This window comes from Aspergillus udagawae (assembly GCF_001078395.1).
Source record: "Aspergillus udagawae IFM 46973 DNA, scaffold_1, whole genome shotgun sequence".
Taxonomy (NCBI): Eukaryota; Fungi; Ascomycota; class Eurotiomycetes; order Eurotiales; family Aspergillaceae; genus Aspergillus; species Aspergillus udagawae.
This window is the reverse complement of record NW_025091264.1, coordinates 1,016,167-1,030,697: the sequence shown is the minus strand read 5'-3', so window position 1 is coordinate 1,030,697 and position 14,531 is coordinate 1,016,167. Positions and strand designations below refer to the sequence as shown.

At 50.1% G+C, this 14,531-nt stretch overlaps 4 protein-coding genes across 4 annotated transcripts; 2 read left to right on the top strand and 2 right to left on the bottom strand.

Moving 5' to 3' along the window:
* Positions 1–212: 212 nt before the first annotated feature.
* Aud_000345 (tubulin-binding prefolding complex subunit PAC10) lies at positions 213–1,061 on the top strand (the record flags this gene model as incomplete). Its single annotated transcript, XM_043285858.1, has 4 exons — positions 213–232; positions 334–574; positions 647–880; positions 939–1,061. 4 exons carry the CDS (start codon positions 213–215, stop codon positions 1,059–1,061), a joined length of 618 nt encoding a protein of 205 aa, XP_043141793.1.
* Positions 1,062–1,748: 687 nt separating this feature from the next.
* atg26 (UDP-glucose:sterol glycosyltransferase) lies at positions 1,749–6,111 on the bottom strand (the record flags this gene model as incomplete). The annotated part of the gene is made up of 3 exons (XM_043285857.1): positions 1,749–2,066; positions 2,128–4,761; positions 4,810–6,111. The coding sequence occupies 3 exons, from the start codon at positions 6,109–6,111 to the stop codon at positions 1,749–1,751; spliced, it is 4,254 nt and encodes a 1,417-aa protein (XP_043141792.1).
* A 1,314-nt stretch (positions 6,112–7,425) lies between these two features.
* Aud_000343 (DNA-directed RNA polymerase I subunit RPA34) lies at positions 7,426–8,470 on the bottom strand (the record flags this gene model as incomplete). The annotated part of the gene is made up of 2 exons (XM_043285856.1): positions 7,426–8,209; positions 8,265–8,470. 2 exons carry the CDS (start codon positions 8,468–8,470, stop codon positions 7,426–7,428), a joined length of 990 nt encoding a protein of 329 aa, XP_043141791.1.
* A 380-nt stretch (positions 8,471–8,850) lies between these two features.
* On the top strand, positions 8,851–11,607 carry grc3 (putative RNA processing protein Grc3; the record flags this gene model as incomplete). The annotated part of the gene is made up of 5 exons (XM_043285855.1): positions 8,851–8,884; positions 8,955–9,357; positions 9,409–9,535; positions 9,586–9,897; positions 9,952–11,607. The coding sequence occupies 5 exons, from the start codon at positions 8,851–8,853 to the stop codon at positions 11,605–11,607; spliced, it is 2,532 nt and encodes an 843-aa protein (XP_043141790.1).
* Positions 11,608–14,531: the final 2,924 nt, after the last annotated feature.

The following is a 14,531-nucleotide window of genomic DNA, read 5'->3' as shown; positions in this document are numbered from 1 at the left end:
TGGAATTTGGGCGGGCGATAATATAATGACGATGATGGGACCTTACCCGATTAGGCAACTGAGCTCCCCCACATCCATCACCTCCAATCAATAATATCACCGGCTTCATCGCCCGCCATCCTCAGATCGGTCTTCCTTCGCCATATCCCTTTCTACTCGCATAATATCGTACTCGGGGACTCGGACTTTATCTGCCGTCACCCAACTCCACAATGGCAGACAAGAAATCCAGGTAAGTTGGAAACGCGAGGGAGAGAAAAGTTTATCACCCCTCACATGGCCCTCACAGTCCACCGCACCAGGACTTCAGAACTGACAACCATCCAAATCCAGCACCGTAACAACACAAACGAACCCGCGCGGAATCCCGGCGGCTCCCTTCATCGACAATGTCAGCGACTACGTCGCTTCGCGCGCAGACGTGGAACCCACCCTGCAGCGCTTCCAGGAGATGATCTCCAAATACCAATTCATGGAACTCAACACCCAGCGCCGAGCGGCCGGCCTCCGAGAAAAGATCCCCGACATCAAGAAGACATTAGATGTGGTGCGGTTTTTGAAGATGCAAAAAGAAGTAGGTCGTCGAGTCGAGTCACCGACTAATACCACTTTGCAGTGATTGCATGCTGAAGATGGGTAATGGCAGACAAGCTCCTCCTCAACACTTGAAACCAGCTTCGAGTTAAATGATACCCTCTACGCGCGCGCGCAAATCTCCCCCGCCGACACGGACGAAGTATACCTCTGGCTCGGGGCGAACGTCATGCTCGCGTACCCCCTCCCAGAGGCCGAGACGATGCTCTCAGAGAAGCTCTCTGCCGCAGAGCAGAGTCTAGCGAACTGTGATGAGGATCTGGAGTTTCTGAGGGAGCAGATTACCGTACGTACAGGAGTGCTGTTTCTTTTCCTGTTAGTTGCCTGACTGACCTTTGAAATAGACCATCGAAGTGGCTACTGCTCGTGTCTACAACTGGGACGTTGTACAGCGGCGGAAAGAAAAGGCCGAAGGCAAGGGGGATGACGACGAAGAACCGACCGACAAGCGCAAGTCAGGTGGCTAAGTGATTAAAGCCAGAAATGCAATCCTCAGTTATGCCTTGACGAGCGCCTTGTAGAGCATTCATATCTGACGAGGAGACACTCTCCTTTTCTCCTCCATATTCTATGGTGACCAATCTTCCGAGACTGGATTGCTGAAGCGCTGCTCTGTTCATTAATACTTCAAAAGCCTAATGGTCATGGTCATCGGGCGACCACTACCAGAACGGTAGAATAATGTGGCTCATCAGCCATGCTACCCTGGACCGGGGATATAAATGGAATCGCCATTCTATTCGCGCAAGATTCAATTCATTCTATCATCAATAACCGCTGATCAACCGACGTAAACGCTTCACCGCTTCTGATCGCTAGGATGAAGTAGACTCAATCTGAAGGAAGGTGTCTCGTTCCAAATGACATTATAGCATCCGTCCAGAAATAATAGTCATGACTACTCGAACTTGGATGTTCATGGTAGGTCAAAAACGCCAACACCATGATATCAAACGATCAACCCTTAAACTCTATGCAGAATGGACACTGAACCAAGAACGAGAGTTGGAGTGCCTTCTAAACACGACTCCCAAAGACCAAATCATTAAACAACGTAGTGGATCGCAATATTGAGAAAGAAAATGTCGTCAAATCGTAAAATATCCCAGCAATGTGGATGTCGCAACTCAGCAACACTCCCGACTCAGCCGCGTTTAGCGGTCACTCAATTTCCTTCCCGGTCCAGAATCTCCGGGATTGGGATTGGCAAGCAGTCGATCGGGAAGCATATCAGCATCGGAAATGGCTCTATCTCGTTGTCTCTTTGACATCTCCATGTCAGTATCATCGCCAACAAACGTCCACTCCTCACTATCTTCAACATCATCATCAGCATCCTGCTCGGCCGTCGTTTTGGCAGAAGGTGTTGGCGAAAAAGGTGTGGATGAAGCAATGGAGCGCTGGCGGGCTAGTGTTTTGGCGTATTCAAGGTCGCGGTAAATAGCCTGGATAGCAGTTGCTACTCCATCCTCCTGTAATCGATTGTTAGCATTTCTGTTATCACGAGCACTTGATCGCAAGAATGTCACTTACACTACGGATCCTTGCACCTAGGTCCCGGGCTCTGATGATCATTCGCTCGCTATGAGTGGCTTCCCAGAGCATCCGCGAGAAAACGCTCACGTTAAGCTTCTTCATGCAAATCCCCACACCCAAATCTTCAACTCTCGACCCAAAAAAGAACTGATCACCGAAGAAAGGCTTGACGATCGTAGGAACGCCAGCACGCAAGCTTGCCCCAGTGGTACCCGCTCCTCCATGATGAACGGCAGCGTCGATGTGCGAGAAGAGCCAGTCATGCGGCGCAGCCTGAATCTGGAAGATCTCTGGCGGCAGTGGTACTTCCGGCTTAGCACTGGTAGGGTCGCCGAGCCTATCGGACCATCCTTTGGAGAGAATGCAGCGCACATCGGCTTTCTGGACTGACTCAATGACTGTCTTGGTGAGTGCCGAAGGGTCAGACACAACTATTGATCCGAACCCGATATAAACTATCTTTTTACCATCTTCGCGAGCACGTTGAATAAATTCGGACAGGGCGGTTGGAGGAGTCCAGCCGCTCCCCTCGTTAAGAAACCAGTATCCCGTAATCCGAATCCAGTCAGGGTAGTCCAACGGTGGGGGTACTACCGAGGGAGAGTAATTGTAGAGAAATGGGACCTTGTTCGGTTGCATCTTGTCCAGAGTAGTCGCCTTTAGGCCGAGCTCGTTTTTCCGCCATCTATTCACCTGCCCGGCGATCGCCTTCCAGAAGACGTTGTCAAACATCACATAGGTTATATAGTTGTAGGCACCACCCATTCTGTGCTCAGGCACAGCAAAGGCATGTGGATAAGCTCTTGTCCGTGACCACGGCATTGTGAAGGCGCGGAAGTAAGGTATTCTCAGCGCCTCGGCGATGTGTATGCCTGCCATTGCACTGGGTGACTCAATGAGAAGGTCGCTGTCCTGGCAGCTAGCCCATGCCGATGATAAAAGATCGTCAATCCAGCCCCGGAACTTTTGCGACGCCTCTTTGAGAAATGAATACGTGAACATCCCATTCTCGACGCAAATGCGCATGAGTTCCGCTGGGTCACCCTCCACCGGAGCAAAATCAATGCCATGCCTTCTCACCCATGGCTCGAATTCTGCATGGGTCGCAATCTTTGGCCTATGGCCTTCTGCAAGTAGCCCTTTACACAGGGCTATGTATGGCTGCACATCGCCTCGTGAGCCGATCGTGAGACAGGTGATCCGAAGAGACTCGGCAGGTTTGAAGTTGACGATGGAAGCACGAGGATCGTCAAAAATCGGATGTAGCTCAGAAGATTCATTCAAAGGCCGCAAGTCATTTTCACCATAGTCATCAAATCTGGCCTCTTGAAGCATCCGGTGTTCTGCCATCGCTGCTTCGGACTCATTCTGCTCCTGTTCAGCTAGCAAGCCTGATTCTGCCATAAACTTCACAGCCTCCAGATGTTGATGGAGCGTGACAGCGCAGTCGTCTCGAGCATCAGACGTACGAAATTCGAAGAATAACTCCTCATGTCCGCGGATAATAATAACAAGACCGTGATAGCCAAATCTGAAGCCTTTTTCCTTCTCCACGTTCTCAATATCTCTTAGAGGAAGAATCATCTTTGTACGAGTCCCTGGAATAAGACTGCGGAAACATAGCTTCTTCTGACTGACGTATATCTTGCCATAGAGTGGAAGCACCCGGTGCAAGTATGCAAAGTATGTAGCCTGTAGCTTCTCCGTCGGTGGTAGTGCAAAGTGCGCACGGAATCGGTCGCCATAGTTGCAGCCATCCTCCTTATCTTCTGGATCAACGTCTTGATCGTCTGGCAACACATCTTCTGCCTCGCCATAATGTTTTCGACCGCCAGTCCACATTCCCGAGACTTTCTCTATGTAGCCCATAGATTCACTGGCCAGGAGGTTACTCATTTGCTTTGACCGGGTCCTCAAGTACTCGGCAAGACCTGCTGCACGCTGGAGAGGATATACACCGGCTTTGACAAGCTCGTTCAGAGAAGGCGCAGCCGAGAAGGATTTAGTCGGATCTTGCGTGACTTGGTCTGATTCACCGGTGGAATCCCGAGCCTCGCGTCCACTTGCATTTCCATCCATTCGTCTGCCAAGCTCATCTATCTGTTGACCAGTACCAACATTGGCACGCGTGGATAGTGATCGGGCCGTTTCGTCAGAATTGCGTCGGACTCTTCTTTCTCCGCCAGAAGGTCTTCTGTCCAGACCGTGAATAGTAGGAGATTGAAAGACATCACTGCGGTTCAAGATCTGGCTCGCTGATTCTGCTGCATCCGTCATCGATTGCCAGGCGGCTGAGGACTCCGTTCCTTGCTCGAAAGAAGTCAATATCGAGTCTGACGAGTCCTGGTGTCGGGTTGCTGGCGATGACTCTATAACATCATGCGCGAGGCTCAAATGGCTCGCGCTGGCACTCCTTTTCCGCTGCGTCTCAGATCTGCCATTACCTTGAATTCTAGTCGTCCCGCTGGTCAACGACCACCTGTTTCGAGATTTGCGGGTGCGGTCAGACCGAAGCGACCGGTCCGGTTGCGGCGAGAGGTGTTGAGAATAATTTTTCAAAGATTGGTCATTAATGAGGCTTCTAAGGAACTGGAAAGCTTCTCGGCCGGAGTTGAAGAATGTGAAGAAATACTGCAAACCATGAGCCTCGTGCAGAATATTGGTAATCGAGAGACATACCTCGTCAATGGCGTACGAATCATCATCCTCAATCACGCGTATTTTGAACGTCTCGGCAAAATCTACCATAGGACTCTCCTCTATGTCTATAATGCTTTCGATCGGAAAAGATATCTTGACGCTTTCCCCCTCATTGTGAGTCCGAAAAATCACTTTTTGGAGGGCTTTCACCCATTCCTTCGCACTCATGGAGCTATCAGCTCTAAAATAGTACGTTCTCTGGTCTGTGGTGACCTGAAAGTCTCTAGGCTCCGTCCCTTTCTCTTTCGGATCGGACAGCGAGGCAGAAATCCCGTATCGAAGATCGACATGACCACTCGGAAAGTAGAGATTTGACGGGTCGGCATAGTAGGAAAGAACATCACCTTTCAAAGAAAACCAGTAGCGGCTGTACTTGGGGTTCTTTCGACCACGTTTGTAAAGATACCCAGACTTGATAGCCACTGTAGATTTCTTGGGGAGATAGGCGTAGAAGCAGATGTGTCCCTCGGTGACGTACATGTATCCCTGTAAAAGCATGCTCTGAAGAAGTGAGCAGGCATACTCAACAAGAACTTTTTCTGGTTTGTCGAAGCCGAACATATCCATCAATCTTGTAGAAAGAGGCGACACGGATGCGTCGCGAGGGCCCTTGTCGCCACTTTCCTGAGACGAGGATTGGGAACGTTCGGTAGACGACGCTTTCAAATCAAACTGGGCTTGAGCTTCGACCATACGGCTCAGGATAGGAGCCGCTCGAGGAGTGGCACTGCGCGGCCGGGTTGAAGGTGAAACGCTGGGCATTTCATCGCCTGTTGAAGGATCGGTCTGTGGCTCTTGCCTGGAGCTTGACTTGAATGGCCGAATTAATTTATGGTCCGATATTGTCCTTCGATGGCGACGGCCTCTTGTACCCGACTCCTTCTCCGGTTTCCCATCGGTCCGCGAACTGGATCTTTGGCTCGAATCGAGGGAGGGTATGTTTGCCGAGGCAGACGTTCCTTTCCTGACAGAAGACTCCTTCCTTGTCCCCTGCTCTGTTTCTCCATCACTGTCACTTGACTCGTCAAACCGCGCATGAAAATCAGACCGGGAGCCAACAGCGGCGATCATCCCAAATATGGATTGTTGCATGTATTGAAGATGGCCCTCGCGAGAGCTAGATCCTCTGGGAGGTGCAGTAAAGTCAACCTGGGCATCGTGATTGTCTTTCAGTCTATCCGGCAAAGCACTGGGAAGAAGACGGCTGGTGGACAGGGACTGTCTGCTTGCGCTGAGCTTGCGGTCCACCCGTCGCTTTGCATCATCTAGAAATGGGCGCATCCTCGACGTAGATCAGAACCTAAGTGTTTCTCTGAGACCAAAAACGTAAAGAAATGCAGCGGTAGATCGCGGCCGCAGCCTTAAGGTGGGGAGCGACAAGGCTATGATGACTGCAGGTTGAGGGAGTGCGTTGTAAACGAAATTCGTTGGAGGTACCAAGTCAGATGTCACAACCAGGGCTTTGAGTAAACCTAGTGTACAAAAGGCAGATGATCCTGCCAATCAGTTCAGGGTGAACGACAAGCAGCATGCCCTATAATTGATGAAGGAAAAGGGAATGGAAGAGTATGAGATAAATGACGCTCACCGTCTCTATAGTACTGTAGACTGATAAGAGTCTCCGACAAGATTGTTATCAGTGCACCACCGAAACGCTTGAGGATGGTGTCATTAGGGACAGAAGGGAAGGGCTCTGGGTCATGCTGAAGAGAAAGACTAAGGCATGATCCTTCAGACGGAGATTCACAAAGCGAAAGAGTTGCAGTAAATGAACAACGTGCAGTGATTCTAAGCAAGTACTTACAAAGAGGAAGAAGCCCAACGCCCTAGCTTGACCTCTGGCGTCACTTGTCTGTATCAGGTGTTCATCAGTCCAGGGCCCCACCAATTATGGGAATTGCATGTGATTGAGGCACGGTATTCATCCAATCAGAAGCAGTTTGCCATTGCTCAACTGGCTTTGTCATCGCCCTCTTGATCTGCCTGTAATTTACATTACCGTCTCCTCTCTGGACTGGACCTGACATAAAGATAGTAAGATCGTGAGATGATCAAGCAAAATTCCATGTGCCTAAGTCCCGTCTAAGATCTAAGATCATATGATATCTGATTGATCTTTCTGTATTAAGCTTTTTTCCGCTGACCGAGTACTGTTGGGTCTAGTACAAGGATGAGGCTGATTGCCGGCCTAGGAAGCTTGAGCAACGGAGTCTAGTCGAGAGCAGCGCTATCCTGTGGCTATCTTCAAGGCTGTATAGCTTGTTTTTAGAAAATATGCTAGCTAGCGCATCCCTAAGGACCGGTGACAGACGTGTTTATCCAGCTTGCGGAGCACGTAAAACACGTCGGTCAAGCACCTCTGTGGCCCCATCAGATTTCAACGTAAAGGAGCAGAGAGCCAAGATACAAGGTAGTACTAGATTCTGGACATGAGCGTCCAGGACTTGAGCTTTGATCTTGATCCAAAGGTGCTTCTTATTAGATATCGAAAGACCAGAGTGCAGGCACCATTGGCCAAGATGCGCAATCCCGTCAATTGGACAACTTTTTTCGCCTATGAACAACATGAAAATACAGTTCTCATTTCGCCATGTATCAGGCCTTCTCCTTCTTCCGTTTCTTCTCATCTCGCTTTTTGCTTGATTTCTTGGACTTATCCCGTTCGGCTTTCTCATCAATCTCCATATGTGATGCATCGACCGATTGTTTCCTAGACTTCTTCCTGGGCAAGCCACCCGACTGGTATCCTTCCACTTCTTCGGCGTGCTTCCGTTTTCTTTCTTCGCGATCGGTCTTTGATTCTTTAGGAAACTTGAAAGTTGGCTTTCCCTCTCCCTCGGACTCTTCCGAACTCGAACCGATTGTCTCTGGTGGACCCTCTCCACTACCCACCGGGCGAAACCGCATCTTCAGATGTTTCGGTTGCTTCCTTGGTGGCTTTATCTGATCCTGTGCTGCTGCCAATACTGCATCGTCGGTCCCTAAGCTTTTAGGGAGCTCGATCATTTCTTGTACATGATACGTAGGCATGGTAGTGGTAGTGGCAGGTGCGCTGTAGTATGTCTGCGTCTTCGAATCGTATAGCAGAAGACTCTTCCCACCTAAGTCTCCCTGGCCAATGTTCTCGGGTGGGATACCATATTGCACGCCCTCGTGCTTAAGTACTGGCTCCCCTTGTAAGATCTTCGCCAGCGACACCTCTTTGACTTTGGAGAGAGGGAGGAAGGCTGGCGCAGTGATGTGGAAGATTTGTTTGCCGCGAAGGTCGGAAAGGAGGGAGGATGTGGTAGAAGATGGCGGTAATTGCCTCTTCGCAGGCTTGAAGCCTGATGGTGGCTTGTAGGGAGGTCTCGGGTAAAGGGAGTCGTTTGAAGATGAGCTAGTACTCGTGAGCTTGACGGTCTTCCGAGAACAACGTAAGCAATAGGACCTACATATTGGAAGCCTTGATCTCTGGGGACGAAGGGACACTTTCAGAATCGGAGCTGGCCGCATCCGACGACTCAGAACCTGAGCTTGACGAATCTTCAGTCTCGCGATCGGATTTCGACTTCTTTGCTAGTTCGGGCGACGTCGATCTGCTGCTCGAACTGCTTTCGCTGTCCGAGGCAGTCTTCTTGATTGACTTGGCTGGCGCCATTGTGCTTTCAACAGAGCCCTGTCAAAGGAAGCGTTCGAGATTTCGATGCGGAGTGTTCGGGACTTGAAGCCTCGGCCTGCTAGCTGCGCTCAAGGTATATTTGCAAAATGCCGGTGAGTTAATTTAATTCTGTCCCTAACAGAGGCATATATGTATGTTTAGTTAAAGTTTTGGCGAAGAGCTGACTCCGCAAGTCTTGAGGGTATTCGGCCGCGAAATTTAGTGAGCGACAACTTTTTTTTCTCCTCCGCGGAGCACAGACCACCCTCTAAAGTCCGCAATCCGCGATGATATGAGATTTTTTGTGGTGCCGCCTTTTCATTGAATACATACTTTTGCTTCCATACTCTTGAGCCAATTGTGCTCAATATTCGTATCTCATGAAAAGGAAAGCTGAGAAGCAGCAGGCGACTGGTACAGACTCAATCTCCCGCCTTGCTCTTGCTCTCCCTGAAGCCGATAGCTAACTGAAATTCTGTCTTAGCTCCGGTCAGCGCTTTTGCGGCGCGCAAAGCTCGGCAACAGCAAGCGCAGCTCGTAGCGCCCGAGAAGTCCGCGCAGAATGAACCTACTGTCGAGCCACCGTCCAAAAGAGCGCGGCGGTCACCTGAGGAGGGGCCCGCGAGGCAGGCCGCTAACGGAAACGATCGTGTACAGACAAGGCGCTCTACGAGAAGGAAGGAAGAGACCTTGAGCTCTGTTGGGCTTGCTGAAAAGCAGCCTCGGAAGCCTGCGGCCGTCCCCAGAGCACAGATTCCAGAGCGGACACCAGCTCTAGAGAAGGGAGATGCCGAAACCTCCGATGCCGCCGAGGAAGAGGAGGAGGAGGATATGCTGGAGGAAGAAAATGGTGTGGGAGTCATTGCTGTGGAGGATGATGCTGAAGAGTGAGTGTAGGAATGCCATTCCAGAAGAACACATGCGCTAACTCTCTACAGCTATGAATCACCGGCCGGTGACGTTCCGGAGGTCGAGAATTTTCCACTCTCAAAGACACGGTTGAACAAGAGCAATATCGTATTTAGCGATGAGCATACTCTCTGTGTTCGTATCAAAGAGAAGATGGTATGAAACGGCGTGAGACATATATATGTGCTGTACTAATGGCGACCTAGACCCTCGTTTTGTTGGGACATTACGACCTTTGGGTCAAGCGAGGTGTGATTAGTCTGATGGGGGCAAAACTGCATCCTTCGCCACGGCTCTACAGGGTTTACGCACCGTCTACGCACTCGTTGCCCGTCATCAAGTGTGTAGCTGGGGTTGATGGCGAAGCCGAGATTGAAGTCAAGTCATGTAACAGTGGCATCTATCGGCTCAGGCACTTATCACCGTTGTATAAGCGGATATGGAATGGGAAGAACACGCCAGCGGACAAACTGACGTTGAAGAAAGCTTCTGCGTCTCCTAAGAGAACTTTCTCAGTAGTAGGTCTTCGCCCTTTTAGTTCATCCGTCTATTAGCCACCTAACTTCTGATAGTTATATACTTCATCCGACGACTCCTGGAATCGTCATCTAAGGCCACTACATCTTGAAAGACAATGGAGCTCCGCGATTAGATCGCTCTCGCAGCGAGGGGGACGTTTGAAAGTCCTGATCTGTGGGCCCAAAGCGTCAGGGAAATCAACCTTCAGCCGCTACCTCTTGAACCATCTTCTCAGTCCAGCGCCGCAAACCGAAAATAACCACCGGAATACTGACGGAGTCGCTTTCCTGGACCTTGATCCTGGACAGCCGGAATTCTCTCCGATGGGACAGGTTTATCTCGCACACCTTCGCTCTCCATTCTTTGGCCCGCCCTTCACCCATCCATCGTTGGCTGAATCCCAGAATGGTTCGATCATCCGGGCCCACCACATCGGAGCTACATCTCCAAAGGAAGACCCTGACCATTACGTTCTGGCAGCGATGGATCTTATGGACCGCTATCGAGCCCTATTGGCAAGCTACCCTCAATGCCCACTCATTATCAATTACCCTGGATGGATCTTCGGGCTCGGTCTGGAAGTCGCGACATGGCTAGTGAAATCTTTGGGTCTGTCAGATGTCGTCTACATGAGCGAGAAAGGTCCAGCCGAGGTCGTGGAGCCCCTTGGACAGGCTGCTCATGAAGCTAGAGTTCCTCTGACCACGCTGCCGTCTCAGCCCACCGATTTCGTCAGCAGATCAAGCGCTCAATTACGCTCAATGCAAATACAATCCTATTTCCATATGTCCCATCCAACCGAGAATCATAATCCACAATGGCTGGATACAACCATGTCCCGAAGTCGACCGCTCGTTGTCGATTACGCCGGGCCACGGCAAGGCATTCGTGGAATAATGGTGACGGGCTCTCAGATTAGCCCTGACCTTCTCTATGAGGCTCTGGATGGAGCGCTCGTCGGCGTTGTTGCCGTCGAGTCCCCAAATGCAATCATGGGCCGTGCCGATACAGCCGGATTTTCGGGTACCTCCGAACGGGACGTCATTGAGAATGGTAGGCCAGGCCTTGAAGATCTGTCAGATGCCGCTTCAGACGTCGACATGAACGACGTTACGGATGCTTCACACGTCGACGCTGTGCCTACATCATCTTCCTCATCCTCTATTGAGTCAATGATAACACGTACCCCGAACGAAGATCTACCCTATCTCTTCGTCGGCTCTGGGAGCTGTAGCCCTCTCGACCCCAAGGCCTCAAACTGCCTGGGTCTGGCTCTTGTCCGCTCCATCGACATTCCATCACGCAAGCTAGAACTTATCACTCCAATCCCAGGATCCAAGCTCCGAGATGCTCTGGAACAGGGCTACGGCATCGTGCTGGTTCGCGGAATGCTGGATAACCCCAGCTGGGCCATCAGCGAAGATTACTACGCCGCGCGGGCAGCGGAAAAGCGCCACCAGGAACTTGTCGCCAAAGCACGCAAAGAAACCGACACCCGGAGCGGTCTGGACGCAGCGGGTGACGCAGACACGCAAGGCATGGTGTCTGCCGTGCTCAGGGACCGGATAAGGCGCGCAAGCAACGTGCCCTGGATGACAGTGATAGAGGACAACAGCCGGCGGCGCCGGGAGGCCGCGCAGCGGGAGAAGTCTCTCTGGAAGTTACGCAAGAAGGCATACCCTGGTAGCGAGAGTGAAACCGACTGGTAGTTTTGCCCGCCGCAGAAATACAACAGTTCGCTTTTACTTGATTTGATTATTGTAACTTACCGCTGGATACCGGATACCAGCCGTACCTATTTACCCGAAACCGCGGAGTAGCGATCTTCATCTCAGAGTGTCCATTTCATCCCGCTACCAGATCTCCAGAGACAAGCTGCGCATGAGGTATCTACGTATGCTGGACAACAAAAATCGCCCGCCAAAAAAGGGGCCATCGAAAGAACGAATACGAACGCCTCCTGCCATAAAAATCTCGTCATACATACGGTAACTTGTAGATCACCACCCTGCCCACGCGCAACTGCCCTCACAAAACGACAGACGGGAGGCAGGGCATTCAGCCCCCAAAAGCAAATAAATATCAGCTGCCTGATCTCCCAACCGACAAGATTACCGCCGTGAAGGTGAACCTGTATCTACACGAGGAGGTCACCAGGTGACTCTTGATGCCCAAATTGTGTTCGCCGTCGCTGCCCCCCTGAGATTTCTGCAGGTGGCTGGACAAAGCGGGTCTGAGGCTGGATTACCCCTTGTGCAGGGTGCATTGCCTTCCTGCAGGTTGCGAAGATCAACTCGGAACTCGAGAAATGTGACTGGTCCCTTGGGATGTCCTTTATCAGGAGATCATCTGCGTTGCATCTGCGGCGAGGGGCAGCACTACAGGAGAGATCTATCTACTAATGTCAATGTCAGTCTGACCGTTGCCTGAACCCTGTAGGTGTAAAGTAATAAGGAACATTACTGTGATCCTAGCGATCATGTCTGCGTGTGATGATATACGCAGCTGAAGATGGTTACACTATCACCTAAGCTGATATAATCATACGTCAAAGTATTCCTTAAATAACTGATCATTTTGTTGATAGCACCAATGACCTGCGGTTTTGACTCGGAATTACAAAAGCAAATGCATGTTTCTGTCTGATTACGCATAACGACGGCCTTGTTTTGATCAAATGCCACTGCGAAATTAACGGATGAAGATCGTCATGCATACTCGATAGATACTCTATGAATGTTCAGGTACTATGAGCGGCTCGGGGCGAAGGAAAGGTAGGCCAGCCTGAACTTTAGATACACTGTGTACTAGTGAGAACAACCTCGGATAGGCGACCCTATGGTAGTCATCAGACAACAAGGTACGACGGAAATCGGTGGGATGAAGCATAGCCCAGCTTTGATTATCTGATACCTAGCCAATCTGAACATAATTCAGAGCTTTAGCATCGCAGCCAAGATGGCATTGGCGGTGCCTCGGCGGGAAGTGTAGGGTTGTTAACTACAATGGCTGAATTCTCGGAGGTTCTATGCGTAAGGCTAAGATAGAAAGTAGTCTGCCGGAACGGGAATAGGAAGCTAAAACTTCATCCAATCAGTTGTTTAATGCCAGAGACAGAGTCGAGAGAGAGACTGAATGGTTTCCACGGCGAAACAATCCGATTGGGAAAGTCGAGCATCGTCTCTTGCATAGCGCAAGTAAGAGTAAATTAAGAAAGTATTCAGGCGCGGGTTGCCACGTGGAGAACTGTCTTGATCGACAAGACAAAAGCTCGATTCATATTGGTCCGTCCCTGAGACGACTAGATTCAGAGTACACATGGTTTGGAACGGATGGAGTCGAGTCGTGCCAATTTGCCATCCGTGGTCACCGATGTGGAACCCGCGCGATTTAAATGTCGGGCTGAGGTGGATCATGCAGTCTCCAACTCGTGAGCTAGCTTACTTTGTTCAGGATGAAGTTTGAATCGATTCGGCTGGACTGGGTTTGAAGAGCGTCGGAGATGTATCTGATTTCTTCAAGTCACCTACTATGTAGAATTACTAGATGAAGCCTATACCAGATGCATTGATGGCGGTGGTACTGATGAAACCAAGGGCAGGTATATACACAAGCATAGGTTAGCTCCAACGAGGATTCAGAAGATCTCCGGCAATAAATAATACTCTGTAGAGAGGTACAAGTGCAGAATAAAAAGTCATGTCCTTCCCTCAATTTAGACGTGAGACATGAAGCCTCGTCAAATGTTCAACAAACTGATAACGTCTATCGAATCGCTCCTTGACCTGATAGCTCCTATCTTATCCACAAGCGCCATGCGATAACGACGCAGGAACAGCTGGAGCTACAAAGTTTCCGCCCTACCAGAGTTATCGAATTATTAATATGATCCATCAATCACATATCCTCGTCGCCATCAATAGACAACAGGAACCAAGAACCTCGTACCACGTAAGGGACAAATAGAGGCCCAAACAAGTTAACAATCGCAAAAGCGAATGGAAGTGAAAACAGGGAACTTCAAAACAACCATCACTCTGACGTTGACTTCCCTGGCAACGACTACGCTAGAAATCTAGTTCGAACTCCAAAGAAAACAATAATACTCTAGTCTATGCGTAATCATAACAGGGAATCGGGCCGGTCGCAGGATTCAAACCCCTTGGCGCGTAATCCTGGTCAATAGCAACGAGTGTTAAGTCGTTCTCCAAATCTCGGGGGGTAATCGTCGTGGAAAAAGCACGAGATGGGAAATCGTGGAATCCTTCCAAGAGCAGCTGGTTTAGTTCCATTATTTTTATTTTGCCGATATCCAGCAAACGCTCGTGTAGGCCCGAGATGAGACGGGAGATCGAGAAGAGCATATGGGAAACGAAGCAAGCAATTCCCCATATTAAATTAACCATGGAGGCTACACCTGCACTCCACATGCAAATGCAATATATTTCCATCGTTCTAAGGAAATAACAGCCGCATGCTGGCGATTGGGCTGGTATCCTAAAAGTGTAGGGTAGTATGCTCAAGGCAAATCCTCTCCTAAACAGTCAATTCCGTCATAGTCAAGTCCATCTTTTGTTTCAAACTACTTCCTGAGCAATGAGACCCTGGTGACACTCGTCGGTCTCAGCAGTCA